This window comes from Neomonachus schauinslandi, chromosome 4, assembly GCF_002201575.2.
Source record: "Neomonachus schauinslandi chromosome 4, ASM220157v2, whole genome shotgun sequence".
NCBI lineage: Eukaryota > Metazoa > Chordata > Mammalia > Carnivora > Phocidae > Neomonachus > Neomonachus schauinslandi.
Window position 1 is genome coordinate 14,490,027 of NC_058406.1, and position 19,876 is coordinate 14,509,902.

Here is a 19,876-nt window from a genome sequence, read left to right on the forward strand (position 1 = left end):
GTTATTTCCTTCTCTGAGATGCAGAGACCAAGAGAGCCTGCAGGTTTTGTGAGGATCAGCTCACCTTGAAATGAAAGCTCAGAAGAGCGTGTAGTACAATACTCTAAATGTTCATCTCCTCCCTGCTGTCCCCCAGCATCCCACCCCGGCCCCATCGTGTCACTGCCCCTCTGCTCAGGACTTGTCCGTGAGGCCAGGGCCACCTACAGGCTACTCTCCAAGACGCCCACCCCCAGGCCTCCGCCTCACCAAACTGCCGAACATGCCCTGTAGGAGCCCCAAAGCACCTCTTTGCCCAGGAAAAAGACACACAGAGAGGCTTCAAGGTCTCTAGATCATTCCACCGCAGTGAGATGCAGTCCCATTTCACGCAAGCCTCAGCCAAACCACCAAACTTTCATTGACAAAGCAACAGGTTAACACTTGGTTGTAACATGTTTAATTTGTGCTGTCCACACAGGACCCTGCATAGAACGGGTGTCAGCCCCCGGAGAGCACCCACCTCCCCCACACAAAAGAGGATAGTGGATGAATATTCAAAGCCAGGGAAGGGAGAGAGGAGACCTCCGACTAGTCAGAGGAGGTGAAAGGGGTTCCCCCACTTCTTTCCACAAACTCGGTGGGGGGGGCACGTGAGGGGGTGAACAGCAACCCAGGAAGGGGCAATGTGACTCCACCCATGGGATGCTAACTTCTCAATGTGAGGAGGCGGGACTCTGGAAGAGGCTCTGCGCTCAGGGTGCTGGCTGGCGACTTTGCCTCCGTGACAGCCCAGGAGGGAGGCTGACAGGGCCAGGAGGCTAGGGCAGCAGCAGCCTTATTGCTTCGTTCAGGTGGTGAGGCCTCTCGGGCCAACCCCAGGCAGAGAAAGCCAGAGCCAGCCCTCGGGCCTCGGGCCTCTCGTGCTCCCAGCCAGGGCCAGCGGTGCGCTCTGGTCCCGGAGACACCAGGAGGGCTGCAGCCAAGCTGCCACCTTCACCACTGGGGACGACAGGACAGCCCGACTGTCCCCTCAAGTGGCCGCCCTTCAGCCTGCTGACCAGAGTTCCCAGCTCTTAGGCAGAAGGCGGATGGCGGGCGTCGCCCCCTTTTGTCCCGACACACATGTGCCCACATTAAGAGGTGAGGAGGTGAGGGGAAAGGGACACAGTTCCCACGTCCAGCCTGGCCTTTTTCCTGGGGTGTAAGCAAAAGGAAGAAAGACTGTGACAGTCTCGTCAGCGGTGACTCTTCAGACAGCTCCGTGGGGCACACACCACACCCAGAGCCTGACTTCGCCTCCCTGCTGGCTGAGTCACTCAAGGTGCAAGACCACAGGAACCAGCAATTCCCCAGAAAGGACCAGAAGAGCTGGAGATCACTGGCTTGGGCCCTCAAGCAATGAGGTGCCGTCACACACACACGCGCACACACATGCACGCGCGCACGCGCACACACACACACACACACACACACTCCGCCGGTTCCAGGAAGGCAAGGCCACCACACCCACCCCAGGGTGGGGCCGTGAGTCTCAGCCAGTGGCGGAAGAGTCCCCTCTCTCGGTGGCAAGGCAACATTCTAGTGTTGGGGCTGTGAGGCTGGATGGCTCCCCCAGTCCCCTCCCTCAGTCGTAGCTGGGATGACAGCTGGGCCTCAAGACACAAATTCCTGAGGTGGGGGTTGGGGGCCCCTCACCGGTTAGCTGTTGTACAAGGGAATCACCCGGGCGATCTCCTGTCTGCAGACGGGGCAGCGCTTGGGCTCGGGCAAGGCGCGGTAGCACTCAGTGCAGGAACACACGTGCCCGCACTCCAGGAAGACGCAGGACTTGAAGCTGCTCAGACACACAACACAGGCGCTCTTCAGACTCTCCCTGTCCTCGGGCTTGGCGCCGCTCAGCAGCCGGGCCTCATGCTCCTGGAACTCCTTCTCCATCTGCCTGAGGCGCTGCCTCTCCTGTCGCTGCAGGTAGTGCTTGCGGAGGATGAAGCAGAGGGCGGCGCAGCTGGCGAAGCCGAAGACCAGCGTCAGGACCTTCCAGAGTCGGACGCTGGCCTCCTGCCTCTGCAGCAGGCCGTCGAAGTCCTGGCTGCTGAGGTAGTACCGCATGCCCTGCTTGGGGGGCTGCAGGCGCACGGAGCTGCTGTCCAGAACCAGCTCGCCTACGCCCGTGAGCGTGGCGCCCACCTTCAGCATCTCCTCTGTCTCCTGGATGCCTTTGGGCCGCTCGCCGCTGATGTAGTGGCCGATGACGTCGGTGAAGGACTGGACAGAGGGGTGGAACTTCTCGTACACGGTCTCCAGGCCCAGATCGTGGGAGTCCAGCGGCTTCAGCACTCGCACGGCCACGGCCACGCCGTCCTCGTGGGGGACCAGGTTGAAGGGCACTGTGTTGGTCCTCTGGTGAATGATCTTTGAGCAGTCGTTCCTAAAATGAGAGAACCCAAGATAAAAGAGGACAGCAAACACCTCACGCCCAGGCAGAGAGGGGATGGCCTAAATGCCAGGACAGGATACAGTCCGAACGAGCTGGAAGAATACGCACAAATCACTGTTATCCTAGAGCCTCATGAGAGGGAGGCTCCGTTTTTGAGGTTCTCGGGCTGTATCAGTGGGCAATAAGCACTGTCCTAGATCAGCCCCACCGTTTACCTCTCTTTGCCACTTTCAAATAAATATCCAGTTCCTTAAGAAATGAAAAACGGAACTACCGTATGATCTGGCAATCCCACTTCTCGGGGTATACGTCCCAAAGAAGTGCGATCAGGGTCTCAAAGAGGTATCCGCACTCCTGTGTTCACCGCAGCGTTATTCACAAGAACCAAGACATGGAAACAACCTAGATGCCCATCAGCAGATGAGTGGAGAAAGAAAATGTGATACACACGCAGACATTATTCAGCCATAAAAAGGAGGGAAACTCTGCCATATGTGACAGTGACAACAGGGATGAGCCTGGGGGACATTATGCTAAGAGAACCAAGCCACTGCACAGAAAAACAAATACTTACATGAGGGACCTAAAACAGTCACACTCAGGAGCGCCTGGGTGGCTCAGTCGGTTAAGTGTCGGACTCCTGATTTTGGCTCAGGTCATGATCTCAGGGTCATGAGATCGAGCCCCATGTCGTGCTCCGTGCTGAGCGTGGAGCCTGCTTAAGATTCCTTCTCTCCCTTCCCTTCTGCCCCTCCCCCTGCTCACATGCGCATGCACACATGTTATCTCTTTCTCTCTCAAAAAAAAAAAAAAATGAAATAAAATAGAAGTCATACTCATGGAGACAGAGAGCAGAATGGTGGTTGCCATGGACTGGGAGAGAAGACAATGGGAGCTGCTGTTCAGTGGGTATAAAGTGTCAGTTATACAAGATGAATACATTCTAGAGATGTGCTGTACAACTTAGTGCCTGTAGCCTACAGTACTACATGCTCTAGTATTGTTAAAAGGGTAGATCTCATGGGGCGCCTGGGTGGCTCAGTCAGTTAAGCATCTGTCTTTGGCTCAGGTCATAATCCTGGGGTCCTGGGATCGAGTCCAGCATCGGGCTCCCTGCTCAGTGGGGAGTCTGCTTCTCCCTCTCCCTCTGCCCTTCCTCACCGCCCTCTCCCCCACCGCCCCCCCTGCTCATGCTCAGTCTCTCTCAAATAAATAAATAAAATCTTTAAAAAAACAGCGGGGGGGGGGGTGGTTGATCTCATGTGAAGCATTCTTACCACAATAAAAAATACAAAATACAAAACAAAAACCCACTAGGACTGGCTGGAAAAACCGTTCTCCCGCAAGAATACCGTCAGCATGAAGAAACTGGACTAGGCCTTGTCTCAGGGGAACCGGAAGACATGGGAACAGTACCCAGGACACCAGCATGTGAGCCGACCGACTGGGAGGCTTGGCCAGGGGAGAAAGGATATGTACCAGAGGTGCGTTGTCCGATTCCACACCATCTTGTGCTCCTGCAGTGTCAGCCGCTGAATCACACCCTTGCAATTTTCCACGAACTGGCTGTTAAGCGTTTCTTTAACAGATCGAACAGCCCCTAAACGGAAACAAATTATTTTACTTCTGAAGAACTGTTCTGCCCTTTCCTTTCAAGGTGATTTAAATGTTGTTTTTAGTTTGAGTTGAATTAATCAAAATGATGCAAATGACATCACGGTAAGTTGTTTTGTCAGCACTCTGCTAAGCACTTTACATCATTTCAGCTTTCCAACTACCCTGAAAGGTTGCAATTCTTGTTCAGATGGGGTAAGGGAGGTTCAGAAAGGTTGGGTGATTGCGCCAGGATCACACAGCAATAACCCAGGTCTTTCTGACCCCAAGGTCCTAGTTCTGGAACACTGCCCCATACAAAAGGCCCTTAATATCAGCCAAGAAGATTTTTATTAAACTTCGAGAAGAGGAAATTTTTAATTTTGCCAATAAATAAACATACCTTCAATAACAGCATAAGGCACACATTTTCCTGGGGCTTCTGAGAGAATGTTCTTTAAGTCTTCACCCAAGTGGATTCTTTTAGCTCCCTAAATGCAAACAACACATTCAACTGGCTGCTGACTACTGCATGTTCCACCGCACTTACAGGCCCAACAAGAAAAAGACGATTTACTTTTTCTATGTAATGAAAAGAGAATGAGGAAATCAGGCAGGAAGGAGGTTATGGAGAATCACATTCCCAAGCTGTGCCCCAGAAGTTTCACCACATAACCAGGCATCTGCCACCCTGCGAATGGGGGTGCCAGCGACATTCTTCCCCCAGTTAACAGAAACATACCCTCCTCTTCATTTTAACTTTTTTTAGTGAAAATATGAAAGGTCCTTATCCGTTTTCATGCCACAGACTGAACATAATTTAATCTCTTCTTGACAACACAGAACCACGCATTAGAGGGCTTCTGTGGAAAGTACCTAAGCCGGTGCCCAGGACATGGCAGGGGCTCGGGCAAGGGTAGGCGTTGCTCTCAGCGTGCCGGGGGCAATCCACACTCTGCATTACACGGGACAGTACAGGGCTGCCTTCGCTGTGGGGGGCAAGGCTCTGTTCGCTGGCACTATTCTCCTACTTTCCAGTTCATCCTTCCAGCCTCTGACAAGCAGGAGACCATGGTGACAGCTGCCACCATCCCCCTCCTTCTGCCACCCCCTCCAATTCAGCTCCCCCCCCCTGCATGGGGACCAAGCAGCCTGGCACTGCTGCATCAAAAATAAAGAGAAAATTAATAAAACCAATGACCAGTTCCTGAGCATCCATGTGCCAGGCACTGGGCTGGGCACTGGGGATTCAGGGATGAATCAAGGACACTTCCCACTTGCAGGGAATTGCCATCAACAAATCTGAAGGATGCCAGGTACGTAAGCCCTCAAGGGGTGAGGAGGGATGGGTACTCTAGGTCACTGAGGTCACTCGAAGTTGAAGCTAGTGCTGCACAGTAAATGACAGGAGCCAGGTCAATCCAAACTTATGAACCACCTACACTGTGAGGATAGTACAAATAACAGCCCAGCAACTAGGAGTCTATTGACTCCTTTGTTCTGTCCCCCTCCCCTGGACTATTAAACTCGAGGATAGCTCGGACCTTGCTTGTCTTGTTCACTGCTGTCCCCCTGGTGCCAAAAACAGTGCCTGACCCATAGCAGGCACTCAATACGTATTTGATGAGTAAGTTAAGTGAATGGATAATCACTTAGACTACAACTGGCCCTTGAACAATGCAGGGGTGAGGGGCGCTGACCCGCCACGCAGTCGATAATCTGCATGTAACTCTGACTCCCCCAAAACTTCACTACTCATAGCCTATCGTTGACCAGAAGCCTTACTGATAACATAAGCAGTCAACACATACTTTGTAGGTTATATGTATTATATGCTGTGTTCCTATAATACAGCAAGCTAGAGAGAAGAAAATACTTTTTAAAAATCATGAGAGAAAGGGGTGCCTGGGTGGCTCAGTCGTTAAGCGTCTGCCTTCAGCTTGGGTCATGATCCCAGGGTCCTGGGATCGAGCCCCACATCGGGCTCCCTGCTCCGCGGGAAGCCTGCTTCTCCCTCTCCCACTCCCCCTGCTTGTGTTCCCTCTCTGTCTCTCTGTCAAAAAATAAATAAAATCTTAAAAAAAATAAAAATAAAAATCATGAGAGAAAATACATTCATAGTACTGTATGTATTGAAAAAAAAAATCTGCGTGTAAGTAGACCCACACAGTTCAAACCCATGTTGTTCAAAGGTCAAGTGTATATACCAGGGACTATGCCAAACACTTTAAAAGCATAAATCCATGTAATGCTCCTACCGTCCCTATACAGAAGACATTATTATCCCCAATTACAGATCAGGAAACTGAGGCTCAGAGAGGTGAAGTGCTTTGCTCCAAGTCACACAGCTGGTAGAGTATCCACCACAGGAAAGCCAGTTAGAATATTTTTAAAGGGCAGAGGGAATATGGTCAGAAAGACCTGAGGTTGAATCAAGCTTCAGTGCATCCATTGTGACTTTGAGCAACTTAATTTACCTGAGTCTGTTTCCAGAGCTGTAGAAAATGGACAGAAAACTGCCACTGGATTTTTATGTTTATTAAACGATGGGAGGGCACCTGGGTGGTTCAGTCAGTTAAACGTCTGCCTTCAGTTCAGGTCATGATCCCAGGGTCCTGGGATGGAGCCCCACATCGGGCTCCCTGCTGAGCAGGGAGCCTGCTTCTCCCTCTCCCCGCTGCCCGTGCTCTCTCTTGCTATCTCTCTCTCTCAAATAAATAAAATCTTAAAAAATAAAAATAAAAAATAAATGATGCATAACGTGGGAAGGAATCTAGCCCAGGGGCTGGCACATGTAGGTAAGCAATAAATATGCATTCCCAGCACTAGGAGAGCTACACAAGGATAAGACTCAAACCTAGTCCGGACGTTTTGTAATCTGATCAAGAAAACTGAATCTAAAATATTAGGAATCCCAACTCTTTCCAGAAAGGGGCCATTTCATCCTCATTTGGAAACTGGCAAAACTTTTAAGGTCACCCAAAAATGGATCCTGAAGAGTTCACTGCTTCAAAGGTCCCATATTGGGCCAGCCTGGTGCCAACCTGATTTCAGACTTTCAGAGTCAGAAAGTGAAGTATCAGTTATACTTCTAGCCAATAACTTCAGCATAACTCGCTTATTTATAATCAGACAAACAACTGGGCAGCTGGAATCTTACTAGGACACCACTTGCACCACAAATAACAACTGCCTGGTAACCTGGATCATTCCGGATGGATTCCCAAACTCCCCTCCATGGCAGGGACTTCACACACTGGTTTCTAAGCCCTTACTGAAAACAATATGATGACAATGAACTAAGTCAGGTTTAGGAATCCTTCAAATACATGTCAAGTGAAGCCCTAACTGTGGTATTGTGACATTTCAGCCAAAAGGAATCCACATTTACTGAGCATCTACCACTTGTCAAGCACTGAATAAGAACCTAGAAGGGGGAAGGGGGGAAAAAAAGGTTAAATAAGACCCTGTCTCTGACCTAAAGAGGTCCATCTCTCATGGGCCAGTCAGACATTCACAATAAAGCAATGTGGTCAATCAGGGAAAAGAAAAAAAGAGAAAAAATCCTACACTTGGAATCAAAAGACTTACGTTCCAACCCAAGGAGCTGTAAGACCTTTGCTCTGAGTCTCAATTTCCTGGTTTGCAATCTGGAGATGATTGTCATTTTCCCCACCTCAAAAAATCATTGTGAAGGGGGCGCCTGGGTGTCTCAGCCGTTAAGCGTCTGCCCTCGGCTCAGGTCATGATCCCAGGGCCCTGGGATGGAGCCCCGCATCGGGCTCCCTGCTCGGCGGGAAGCCTGCTTCTCCCTGCTCTGCGGGAAGCCTGCTTCTCTCTCTCCCACTCCCCCTGCTTGTGTTCCCGCTCTCGCTGTGTCTCTCTCTGTCAAATAAATAAATAAATAAAATCTTTAAAAAAAATTATTGTGAAGAAAAAAATAAGATGAGAATGTGCTAAGCTGTAAAGGGCAGTCTAAGAAAGCAAGCTTTTTTTTTTTTTTTAAGATTTTATTTATTTGACAGAGAGAGACACAGTGAGAGAGGGAACACAAGCAGGGGGAGTGGGAGAGGGAGAAGCAGGCTTCCCGCCGAGCAGGGAGCCCGATGCGGGGCTGGATCCCAAGACCCTGGGATCATGACCTGAGCAGAAGGCAGACGCTTAACGACTGAGCCACCCAGGCGCCCCAAGCGTTATTTTTAAAATAACTAAAATATTAAAAAGGAAGAGTCTGTAGAAGCAAGAAGTGAGTGGTTACAAAAATGGGCAAAGTCTAGGATTCCTGCACTGGCTGTTCCCTCCATCTGAACTGTTCTTCCCCTAGACACCTGCGCGGTCTCCCTCACCTCCTCCTGGGCTCTGTTAAATGTCACCTTATTTAAAATAGCACACCACTGCATTTCCTCTCTTCCCCGCATGATTCCGTAGTATTTTTCTCCCCATCTGTCATACCATCTGAGGTACGTGTTTATTGCCTGGTTGCCTGTACCAGAACGGAATCTCCATGAGGGCAGGGACTTTTGTCTCTTCTACCCATGCGACAGCCCCCGTGCCTGGAGCAGAGCAGGCGGCCCTTAGTATTTGTCGAATAAAGGAATCAGGTCGAGATTCTGAGTAATGAGAGCGGCTGAGGAGAAAAGGGGAAGTGCAGCGGTTATCACGAGACCCGAATTCTGATCCTAGTTCCTCCCGTGACTCCGGGGCGACACCCCTCAAGGGCCGGTTTCCTCTTTGGGGCAGTTTCCGACGCTGGAGCAGCCCGAGGCGAACCGCGGGCTCACCATTACCGGGGGCAGGGGTGAGCCGACTGAGGCCAGGCTGGCTCCAGCACTGACCTTGAGCTCTTGGGCGACCTGGGCCTTCTGCCGGTACACGGAATACAGGACGGCGGTGACGACCGAGCTGGTGCCCAGGAGGATGAACTGGCCCAGCGAGGGCCGCCCTCCGCTCTCCATGGCTGCGCGGAGCCCTGAGTGCCGGCAGCGACGCCGAAGTCAGGCCGCGCGTCCCCCGCGCTCCGCCGCCCTCCGCCCTCCGCCCGGGACCGCACCCCCACGCCGCCCTTCCGGAGGCCAGCTCCTGGTCGCCCTGCGCTAACGCGCCGCGCCGGGACCGGAAGTGGGCGGGGCCGAGCGGACCGGAAGACGGCGTTGCCGGGGTGATCGCCCGGGGGCGACCGCCTCCACAGGGGCGGGGTTTTCCTCGCCGAGGGGAAGGGAAGGCAAGGCAAGGGAAGGGAAGGGAAGGGAAGGGAAGGGAAGGGAGGGGAGGGGAGGGAAGGGAGGGGAGGGGAGGGGAGGGGAAAGTCAGAGATCGCGCGTCGCTTGTGACCCTTTGCCCTTGGACGCGCGGCCCCCCGGCGGTGATGAACACGCTCGTGTCGCCCTGGTCTCGATCCCTCTGGTTTCCTGGGGTTATCGGGTTTTTCTATGGGTTCTTGATGGCTCCAATCAGTAGATTGGGAGGAAAGAAGAGAACTAGTGTGTAGCAAGCACTTCGGAGTATTGCACATTTAAGCTCAGGGCAAACCTTGAGCCTTGGATTTTATTCTTCCACTTTCCAGATGTGAAAACTGAGGCCGGGGAGGTTAGGGGATGTGCTCAAAGTCACACTGCTCATGAGTGCTAGAGAGGAATTTATCGGGCGCCAGAGCCCTTACTGCCAAAAGGGCAGATTTTGTCACCTAAATAGCCCCTTAATCTGTCATCAACGCATATAACAGCCTATTGTTTATTAGGTAATAACTACCGCTACTTTATTGAGTGCCTATTATGTATCAGGTATTGTGACGAAAGTTTTGCAGACATCCTATTTAATCCTCATAACACGACTATGGAGCAGATTTCACACTATCTTCTGACCTCTTTAGTAATCTCCTTACTGAAATAATCAGAAGATACCCAAAATCTTACCCGAAACATCAAAGTGTTCATCAAGTTGGCTCCTCCCGGTTATGCTTTAAATTCTTGGAAGTGTATGAATGTACCCACTGGTCAAAATCAGTGCATGTAAAATACATCTAAAATCTGTAAATTGCTTCACAAAAGTAAAATCTCTTTACTTTTCTGTGAACCTGGGGTCAGAATCTCCAGATTGTTAACACTCCCAGATACTTCTGATGATTTTCAACCCAAGAGGTGATCATGAATTTGTTACACACACACACACACACACTTAAAATTAAATCTAATCTTATTTTTTTTTAATGGAACTTGTCTGAAAGTTAGTAACACATCGTGTTGGCAACGGTGCATGGACAGACTCCCATCTCCCATATATTGCTGATGGGTGTGAAACCGGACATTCTTTATAGAGAACAATTAGGCAATGATTAAAAGTACCCATATCTATTGGCCTAGCAATTCCACCTCCAGAAATTCTTCCTACATAAATTACATCTGAACATGGCAAATATACAAGATTATTCATTGCAGCATTGTTTTTAATAGCAAAAGAATGAAAACAACTGAAACATTATCAATAGTTAATTGGTTAAATAAGTTTTAAAAATATATGTATATGAGCATAGTAAAGTGAAAAGGCAAAGTGCAAAACTGTTTAAGTATGATCCCATTTATTTTTAAAAAGGAGGAAGAAAAATACATATGTTTATATATGTCTAGAAGGATTCATAAAAAGCTGATAATATTGGTTATTCGCATAGAAGGGAATCTGGTGGCTAGAGAACGGAGTGACTTTTCACTCTTTTATACTTTTTAGTGAGAATGTATGGCATATTTAGAATTAATAAAACTTGATTTTAAAAGAATAAGAAGAGGGATGCCTTGGTGGCTTAGTCAGGTGTCTGCCTTCAGCTCGGGTCATGATCCCAGGGTCCTAGGATGGAGCCCTGTATCGGGCTCCCTGCTTCTCCCTCTGCCCCTCCCCCCCCGCTCCTGCTCTTGCTCTCAATCTCTCGCTCTCTTTCATGCTCTCTTCTCTCTTTCAAATAAATTAATAAAATCTTTTAAAAAAATAAAAGAACAAGAACACGCCACTCCACAACCCATGATTATGAGAGTCTCCTGCATCCGGGGCTCTGGCCGGGCACTAGAAGATGGAACCATATACCACCAGCCTCTGCCCTCTGGCTGCTTAGGATCTTGGGGAGAAGCAGAAATGGACGGTTAGCTATTATCCAGACCCGGGGAAATTAGGGTAAGCAAAGTACCACCGGCGTAGGGAGGTGTGGTTTATTTTCCTCACTAGGGAAGGAATTTGAGTTCTGTAAACAGAACAGAGGGTGGAGTGGATAGATGGGAACAGGAAAGACTGTTCATGCAGAGGGAGCAGGATGAGCGAAAGTGGAAAGCTACCAAGAGCTGGCTGGTATAGTCCAAGCCCAGGACATGTGATGACAGAGAACAGGGAGCAAGTAATTAAAAAGGAAGGTTGCAAGCAGATCCTGTAGGCCCCCAAAAACCAAACCAAAAATTTAAACTCCTCACTTTGGGGATGTGATCTAGTAAAGCTGTTTGAGAACCAGCAGAACATGATCTAATCTGTTTTCTTACCATCAAAATTCCTTTATCCTTAGCACACAGCAAGGGAAAGAACAAAGAAGGGCCCATAACAATGAAAACAGGTGTTGTGTCTCCACCACTAGGGGTCCTTGTTTATGGCTTCTGACTCGTGGAGGCCCTCTTGCTTTATTCTCAGACCCTTCCATGGGTTCCTCGGGAGCTCGTTAAAAGACCATCACTCCTCAACGAAACAGTTCAGTTTTAACTAACCCTGCTGTTTCTTTGCCAAATGCTGAAATCCTTCATTAGCCATGCTGAGCACGGTCCTACTGGAACATTTTGAAATGTAAATCATGTGGCCCTTGTTAGGAAGGATGAGAGATTGGCAGTTTCGGCTGCAGCCAGATATCCCTAGGGAGCCATTCCCAGCTCTGAATGGCTGTCCTCACTGAGTCACAAGGTAAAGATGAGCCTCTGATTTCAAGAAAGTAGGGTAAGTTCCTAAGGCACCAGGCAGAGACTCTGGGGGGTGCCAAACCTGGGAGAGATGGGCTACCAAGGACAATGCCACCACTGGAAACACAGAGTACCAGACTTATGACACTGATTTCCTCTCGGAGGAGCAACAACTCCCCGTGAGTCACTGGGTAGATGCCCTCTGCGGCTGTCCATCCAGCGAGATGCTTAGCAGGGTCCAGGCACCAAAAAGATACGAAAGCAGACACCTTAGCACCTGCACTAACATTACCAGACAGGTGCCACGGGAGATAGAAAATAAAAAAGATCCACATCCGTTGTCAATCAGTGTCCTTACAAAACTTTCCCTTGGGAGAGCCTCTGACATAATAAGTATTAGGAATTACATAATGTGTTCAACATACTTTTAATGAGCATTTTCCCATGCAATGTACTCTCACAGATATGGTGCGACACAAGGATAATGTACTGGACATGCCCTTGACCTCTCGCATTTCTTTTTACAATGGTTGACACCCCATCTATTTGTGAAAAGAAACAGATGACTTCCTAAGATGGAACATACCATAAAACAGATATATTAAAAATAAATATAGATGGGGCGCCTGGGTGGCTCAGTTGTTAAGCATCTGCCTTCGGCTCAGGTCATGATCTCAGGGTCCCGGGATCGAGCCCCACATCGGGCTCCCTGCTCCTCGGGAAGCCTGCTTCTCCCTCTCCCACTCCCCCTGCTTGTGTTCCCTCTCTCTCTGTGTCTCTCTCTGTCAAATAAATAAAAATCTTAACAAAAAAATTTTTTAAAAATAAATAAGTAGATATAGAAATCAATCAATAGGGATACCTGGGTGGCTCAGTGGGTTAAGCATCTGCCTTCGGCTCAGGTCATGATCTCAGAGTCCTAGGATCGAGCCCCGCATCGGGCTCCCTGCTCAGCTGGGAGCCCACTCCTCCCTCTCCCTCTGCCCCCCACTTTGTGCCCTCTCGCTTGCTATCTCATCCTCTCTGTCTCAAATAAATAAATAAAATCTTAAAAAAAAGAGAGAGAGAGAGAGAAATCAATCAATAACAAAAACAAGCTGTAAGGAGCAAGAAATTAACTGGTACTAGGCACCTAGAATGGGTTAACCATTACAGTTGGACACCATTCTTGACTGTGAGCTTCCCAACAGCCATGGCAAAAAGGAAATGTGTTGGGGTACGATCTTGTAGAAAGATGGGGCAAGCTTCTGAAAAGTCAATCCAAGGCAGCTGGCAAAAAGTCTGATGAAGAGGGAGGGACCAAGTTGTCTAGAGGTCAGTGAGTTGATTCACAGTCCATCCCTGAGAATGCTGCTGTCAGAAGCTCATGGAAGGATGTAAGCTTTGAGGATTTCCCAAAAGAGGGTGCACCCACGGTGGGGGCAGAGGGGGGAGTCTACGCCCAGTGGGTTCACTTTCTCTCTCAGTCTTATTTGGGCCCGTGGCACCTACTTACCATTGACTGACCAAAGGTTCCAGCACACAGATGGGAAGTCTTGTGGAAGGCAAAATGGCCTGTGAGGACGGGGTGGTGGGCCTTGGCCTCACCTGCACTGCAAACCACCAGAGAAGTGCCATCCCCTAGATGGGGACTGACCTGTCACTACTTCACTTCGAAACTCCTCCACACAGTATGTTATCAACCAAGCACTATAATTTTCTTTTTTTTAACAGCTTTATTGACATGCAATAAACAGCACATATTTAAAGCGTACAATTTGATGGGGCGCCTGGGTGGCTCAGTCGTTGGGCGTCTGCCTTCGGCTCAGGTCATGATCCCAGGGTCCTGGGATCGAGCCCCGCATCGAGCTCCCTGCTCCGCGGAAAGCCTGCTTCTCCCTCTCCCACTCCCCCTGCTTGTGTTCCCTCTCTCGCTGTGTCTCTCTCTGTCAAAAAAATAAATAAAAAATAAAAAATAAAAAGATAAAGTGTACAATTTGATAAGTTTTGACATTTGTATAGACCCATGAAACCATTAGCACAATTAAGATAGTGAACATATCCATCACCCCAAAAAGTTTCCTAGTATCCCTTGGCGATCCCTCTCTTCTGCCCTCCACCACCCTTCATCCCCAGGAAACCTCTGATCTGCTTGCTGTCACTATAAATTAGTTTGCATGTTCTGAAATCTTCTATAAATGGAATCATACAGCATGTACTCTCCTTCTCTGGCTTCTTACGCTCAGAATCAGCATTTTGAGATTCACTCACCTTGTTGCGTATATCAATGATAGTTTATCCCTTTCTCATAGCTGAATCGTATTCCATTGTGTAAACACACCACAAATCTGTTTATCCATTGACCCGTTGATGGACATTTGGGCTGTTTCTAGTTTTCAACTACTACAAATAAAGCTGCTTCGAACATTCATGTTCAAGTATTTGTATGGACATAAGCTTTCATTTCTCTGGGGTAAATTCCAGCACCGGAATGCTGGGTCATACAGTAGATGTCCGTTCAATGTCTTAAGAAACTTCTAAACAGTTCCCCAAAATGGTTGTACCATTTTACATTCCCACCAGCGGTGAATGCAAGTTCCAGATCTTCCAAACCCTCACCAACATTTGGAAAAATCAGCCTTTTAATTTTAAACATTCTGATAGGTGCACAGTGGCATTTCATCATGGTTAAACTTTGTATTTCTCTAATGACTAATGATGCTGAAGATTTTTATATGCTTATTTGCCACTCATCTATGTTCATGGGTGAAGTGTCTGCTCTAATCTTTCTCGCATTTTCTTGCTGGATTGTATTGTTGTCTAATTATTGAGAGTCTTTTACATATTTTGGATACAAGTCCTTCATCAAATATGTGATTTGTAAATATTTTCTTCAGTATCGTGTCTTAACTTCTTCTCTTAAATTGTCTTTGGAGAGCATAAGTCATTGATTTTTATGAAGTCCAATTTATCAATTTTTTTCTTCTCTGCACCATACTTTCCAGGTTTCACCTAAGAAATCTTTAGCTAACCTAAGATCACAAATATTTTCTTCTGTTTTCTCCCCCAGAGTTTTATAGTTTTCGGCTTTACATTTAGGTCTACAATCTGTTCTGCATATGTGGTGTGCTAGGCACTGGGATTTCTGTGCACCATCTCACGCTATCCTCACGTTTCCCTACAAAGTGGTTAGGTACTATTTTCCTCCCCATTTTCAGAGGCTGGAACTGAGGCTCGGTGAGGTAAAGTTGTAGGGTTTACCCAACTTCATCTTCCTCTGGATCTATATGCCTCGGCGCTAACCTATACCGATTCTTACTTCTTTCATGTTGTTGGCCCTAAAAACAACTCAGTGATTGATCGGTCATTTTCTACCCTGAACCCCACAAGTTACTCCTGTTCAAAGATTGAGTAAATGACAGCCCATTTGGGGAAATAGTCTAGAAACCAGGACTCCTGAGCTCTAATCCTGACTCCGGTTGGTTTTACCACTGCGGGGAAAAATGGAAATTATTTGTAAAACGATCTCCAAAGGTCCTTCAATTTCTACATTCCATGATTTCGGGGATTTTCCCAGGAACAGGTGCAGCGGATACTTTTAGCCACAAGGAGGCGCAAGGCGCACATGAAGCAGTGAGCGAAAAGCAGGAGGATAAAAGGGACTGGGGCCTAGGAAGGCAAGACGACAGAAAGGGGAGGGAGCGCTCAGGCTAACTGTGGCCCCAGCCTGGGCTGTATCCAGGGGTCCCACTACGCCTCAGCCTCGCTATTTGCCGGCAGGTCCTGTGACCCTCACCTGTTGCTACTTTTACCACCAGCCTCACCTGGAAAATACAGGAACCCCCTTAGTTATGAACAGCACCCCTTGGCCAGTTGGAAGGACCAGCACCTTGGGTATTGATTGGGAAAGGAGGAATTAGACAAGCCTGGAGTCCTAGGCTCTGCCATTTACTAGCAATGTGGTCTTTGGCAAGTCCTGGGTCTGTTTCTCATCTGTAAAATGGGTAAATAGAAGTAGGTGGCCCCAGATTATCCTCCAGCTGGGATTCTGCTACTTAAATTCAAGCTACTTAAAAATTAGAGAAAGAAACATTCTCCTCCCCAGGTAGTGGACAAACCATTTCCCCATTCTGAGCCTTTGTTTTCTTAGCCGGAAAGACGGGTGATGTCCCCTGTCTTCCATACAGGACTGCTGTCAGCCCACATAAGCTGATGTGTGAGAAACTGCTATGGACATGTTAGGAATTGTTCTCCTTTTGGGGAACCTGGGTGGCTCAGGCGTTAAGCATCTGCCTTCAGCTCAGGGTCCTGGGATCAAGCCCCACATCGGGCTCCCTGCTCAGTGGGAGGCCTGCTTCTCCCTCTCCCACCCCCCCTGCTTGTGTTCCCACTCTTGCTGTCTCTCTCTCTGTCAAATAAATAAATAAAATCTTTAAAAAAAAAAAGGAATTGTTCTCCTTTTAATTATTGTTTGTGTTCTTGGCTTGCAAAACATAGGCAAGAAGGTTAATAAATTTGAACAATTCTAGTTTTTTAACTAGTTGAATCTCTTTGGCATCATTTGGTAGGTTAATCTTGTAGTTTCTGGGGAAAAAATGTATTGTAGTCACAAGATAATTTAAAACTTTAATAATAAAATCAAAGTGTGGCCAAACGGCGAATGAGTAACACACAGACACAGATGACACAGAGGTTCAGAGGAGGAAAACATTGCCAGCGGGCTTCTATGGTTAGGGAATAGCAATAGCAGTAACATTTACTGAACAGTTACTATGTGCCAGGCACTCAGCTAAGGAGCGTACATACAGAATCATCAATCTTGCATTCAGAAGGGACTCCGGAGTTCACCTATCATACCTGCAATTGTGTATTTACATGTATAATGATTCATCTATGGTCCATCTCCCCTGCTAAATTCTAAGCTGAATGAGCCCAGGAGCTGTAACTCTCTTATTACCTGCTGCATTCTCAGTATCTAGCCCAGGCGCTGGTATACAGTAGGTGCTCAATAAATACTTGTTGAATAAATAAATGAAAGAGCAAACCGGTCCAAATTCACTCCCAGTAGAAGCCCTTCTATGCTGACTCAGAAAGAGTCATCCAGCTGTTACCTGCATAATTCCCTTGGTGGAGAACTCACTACCTCACAGGAGTCTATTGGCAGCCATCTGTATCTCTGGCACTTCATCTTCTTGGCCCTGGTCCTGCCATCCCGAGGCTCTGACCATCCTGAGGAAGAGGCTGAATATTGAGCCCCTCTGCACACCTCAGAAACTTCCTTTGAGTTCTGCTAACCCTGCGCCCACCTAACTCCAATGGAAGGAAGTAGAGAAACATGATGGCTGCTAGAAAGAGTACAAGATGGTGGGGTACCTGGGTGGCTCAGTCAGTGAAGTGTCTGCGTTCAACTGAGGTCATGATCCCAGGGTTCTCTGATTCGAGCCCCCGGTCAGGCTCCATACTCAGAGGGGAGTCTGCTGCTCCCTCTGCCCCTCCCCTTGCTTGTGCTCTCCCTCCCTCTTTCTCCCTCAAATAAATCAATAAAATCTTTACAAAGAAAGAGTACAAGATGGGAGGAAGTTATCTATGCGTGAAGCAGATGGGATGGAACCTGAAGAGGAAAGAGACTGTAAACACTGGAGAGGAAGGGATAAACGTAGAACCCTCTGTGGGACCATGTGTTGCAGGAGGAGGGCCTTGGCCTCAGCCTCAGCCAATCATGCCGGCCCTGGTCCCCTTGCCAGGGATTGGCTTAGGAATGAGCACATGACCCAGTTCTAGCCAATAAGCTGGAGGGAAGGTTTGCTGAGGGGCTTCAGGACAGCCTTCTCTTAAGAAGCAGACTGAAAGAGATGGTCCATTTTCTACCTCTGACCAGTGGATCTGGTGTGATGCAACTGCTGAAGCCTTCTAGCTGCCACCAAGACCAATACATGGAGAAGGGAAAATCCAAGCGAATCATAGAGAAGTGGAGCCAGAACCTTGATCAAACTGTGTCTGATGGTGGTCCGTCCCTGAACTTCTTGTCAATGGAATAATAAACCCTATGGTGTAATCCCAGTGAATTGGCCATTGATAAGCACTACCACCAGGAGCATCCTAACAGATACGCAGATAAAAAGACAGCTGCATTAATGAGGGCTCTTTCAGGGACAAGTGCAGAAGCTCAACTTTAACATGCTTATGCAAAAAATAGAATGCCTTAGTTCAGAAACTGAAACATTCAGGGTTGGTTGGATCCAGGACTCAAGTCACGTTATCAGGACTCATTTCGCTATTTCTCTACTCTATTCCATTCTTAGACAATCAGTCCCCAGGTCATAAAATGGTCACGGGGAGCCCTAGACCCATATCTTCACAGCTTTGCAGCCCCAATGGAAGAGGACTTCCCTTTCTCGACAGTTTCAACAAAGTTCCTGGGATTTGAGTCCCATGGACTGCCTTGGGTTACATATCCATCCCCGAGCTAATCACTGAGGTCAGGGAAGGAAAACACTGACTAGCCAAGAAGGAACAGCATGGCCACTATTCGATGCATTATGACATGAGGATTGGCCAGAGATCAGAGTGCTGTTTAGTCCAATCCAATAAATATTTATTGAATGCCTTCTATACAACAAACACTGTCCTAGGCACTGTAAACCAAAGAAAGGGAGATGAATTCGTGTCCATTCTGCCAGCCATAAGACATGCCAGAGCAACAAGAACTCAGAAATGTACAATGACGACTGACCACATTATAACCAACACAGCTATGTTCTTGATGTAATAGCTTGTGTTACAGTCTAGCCAGTCACTGGCAGTTGTGAAATGGGCTACAGTTCACTTTCTTAGCCTAGATACCCACTAGCTTTGATCCAGTCATCGACGTTCTACAGGATGCGGTCATCAATATTTAGATGTATTTGGCCAATTTGATCAACTAATACGTTTTTAACTTGTGGTTACAAAATGTAAATAGAATTTTTATTGGCCAAAAATTCATTCAGTTACAAGTTAGTGAAACTCAATGGAGGGCCAAGACGAAGGTGAGCCAGTGAGCACTCTAGGATGCAAATTTAAGGAGGCACTCATTCTCAGGTTTGTACAAACAAGCTTGTCTTACTCCAGTCCCAGTCCTGGCCCAGCTCCAACTAGCTGAAGCCAAAAAGGAAAAATTATTTACAAAACAATATTCTAACTAGGAAAGGTACAGTGGTGAAGATGGCCTATAGGGCACATTGATCCAGGACTCAAAGGCACCCATATTTATTCATTCTCTTCTCTTCTCCCCTTCCCCTCTCCCTCCTCCTCCTTTTTCCTCTGCCTTTTTGCTTCCATCTCTCCTACCACTATTCATCTTTCTCCTTACAATTACATCATCATTGCAAGCAGCACTGGGTTAAGCTCTTTGTCTTGCAAGCAAAAGGGTGGGGGGGGAGACTGGTAGAGTTTCCCAGTAGTTGCATTCGGGAAAAGTCTTAGGGAAGACCTCACGTTGGTTATCTTAGGTCACATGTCTATCCCTGGACCAATCACTGTGACCAAGGGGTGGGATAATATGGTGGTGTCATCTGGGACATGTATTTGTTCCTGTGGTCCAGGGGCTGCAGGCTGAGATCAGGTAAGGGTCTGATGAGCAAAGACAACTCTTGGTATTGTAAGTCTGAAATAGCCTAGCCCTTGTTTGTTTGTTTTTTCCATTGAAACAATTATTTTTAAATAACAGTTTGATAACCTGAGGTTCCTAAAAAATGCAACAATTGAGTTACAAAAAAAGAGACTCCACTTGGGCCAGGGAGTGGGGAGGTCATGGGGAAAGAGGCTGAAAAAAATAAATTAGAGTCAGATCAATGAGGTCCTTTAACTGATTACTTTAATGAACTTGTATCAAAGCCTACTGAATGGTGAAGTCCACACTGTATTCAGGAAGCAAGGAGCTTTTGAGCAGAGCTGAGGCATGTCAGAGTGAGAGAAACCGCTCTGA

General features: G+C 47.8%; 1 protein-coding gene across 1 annotated transcript; it reads right to left on the reverse strand.

Moving 5' to 3' along the window:
- Positions 1-429: 429 nt before the first annotated feature.
- MUL1 (mitochondrial E3 ubiquitin protein ligase 1) lies at positions 430-9,095 on the reverse strand. Its single transcript, XM_021683524.1, has 4 exons — positions 8,848-9,095; positions 4,416-4,503; positions 3,899-4,019; positions 430-2,410 (listed from the first exon to the last, which is right to left on the reverse strand). Exons 1-4 carry the CDS (start codon positions 8,965-8,967, stop codon positions 1,681-1,683), a joined length of 1,059 nt encoding a protein of 352 aa, XP_021539199.1. The 5' UTR covers positions 8,968-9,095; the 3' UTR covers positions 430-1,680.
- Positions 9,096-19,876: the final 10,781 nt, after the last annotated feature.

What these genes read in the sequence shown, in the direction of transcription:
- MUL1 (XM_021683524.1), bottom strand. Translation starts at nt 8,967, where the DNA reads ATGGAGAGCGGAGGGCGGCCCTCGCTGGGCCAGTTCATCCTCCTGGGC. An exon ending in GCCTTATGCTGTTATTGAAG is followed by an intron (nt 4,020 to 4,415) that starts GTATGTTTATTT and finishes GTTTCCGTTTAG; the next exon opens with GGGCTGTTCGATCTGTTAAA. An exon ending in AATCGGACAACGCACCTCTG is followed by an intron (nt 2,411 to 3,898) that starts GTACATATCCTT and finishes CTCTCATTTTAG; the next exon opens with GAACGACTGCTCAAAGATCA.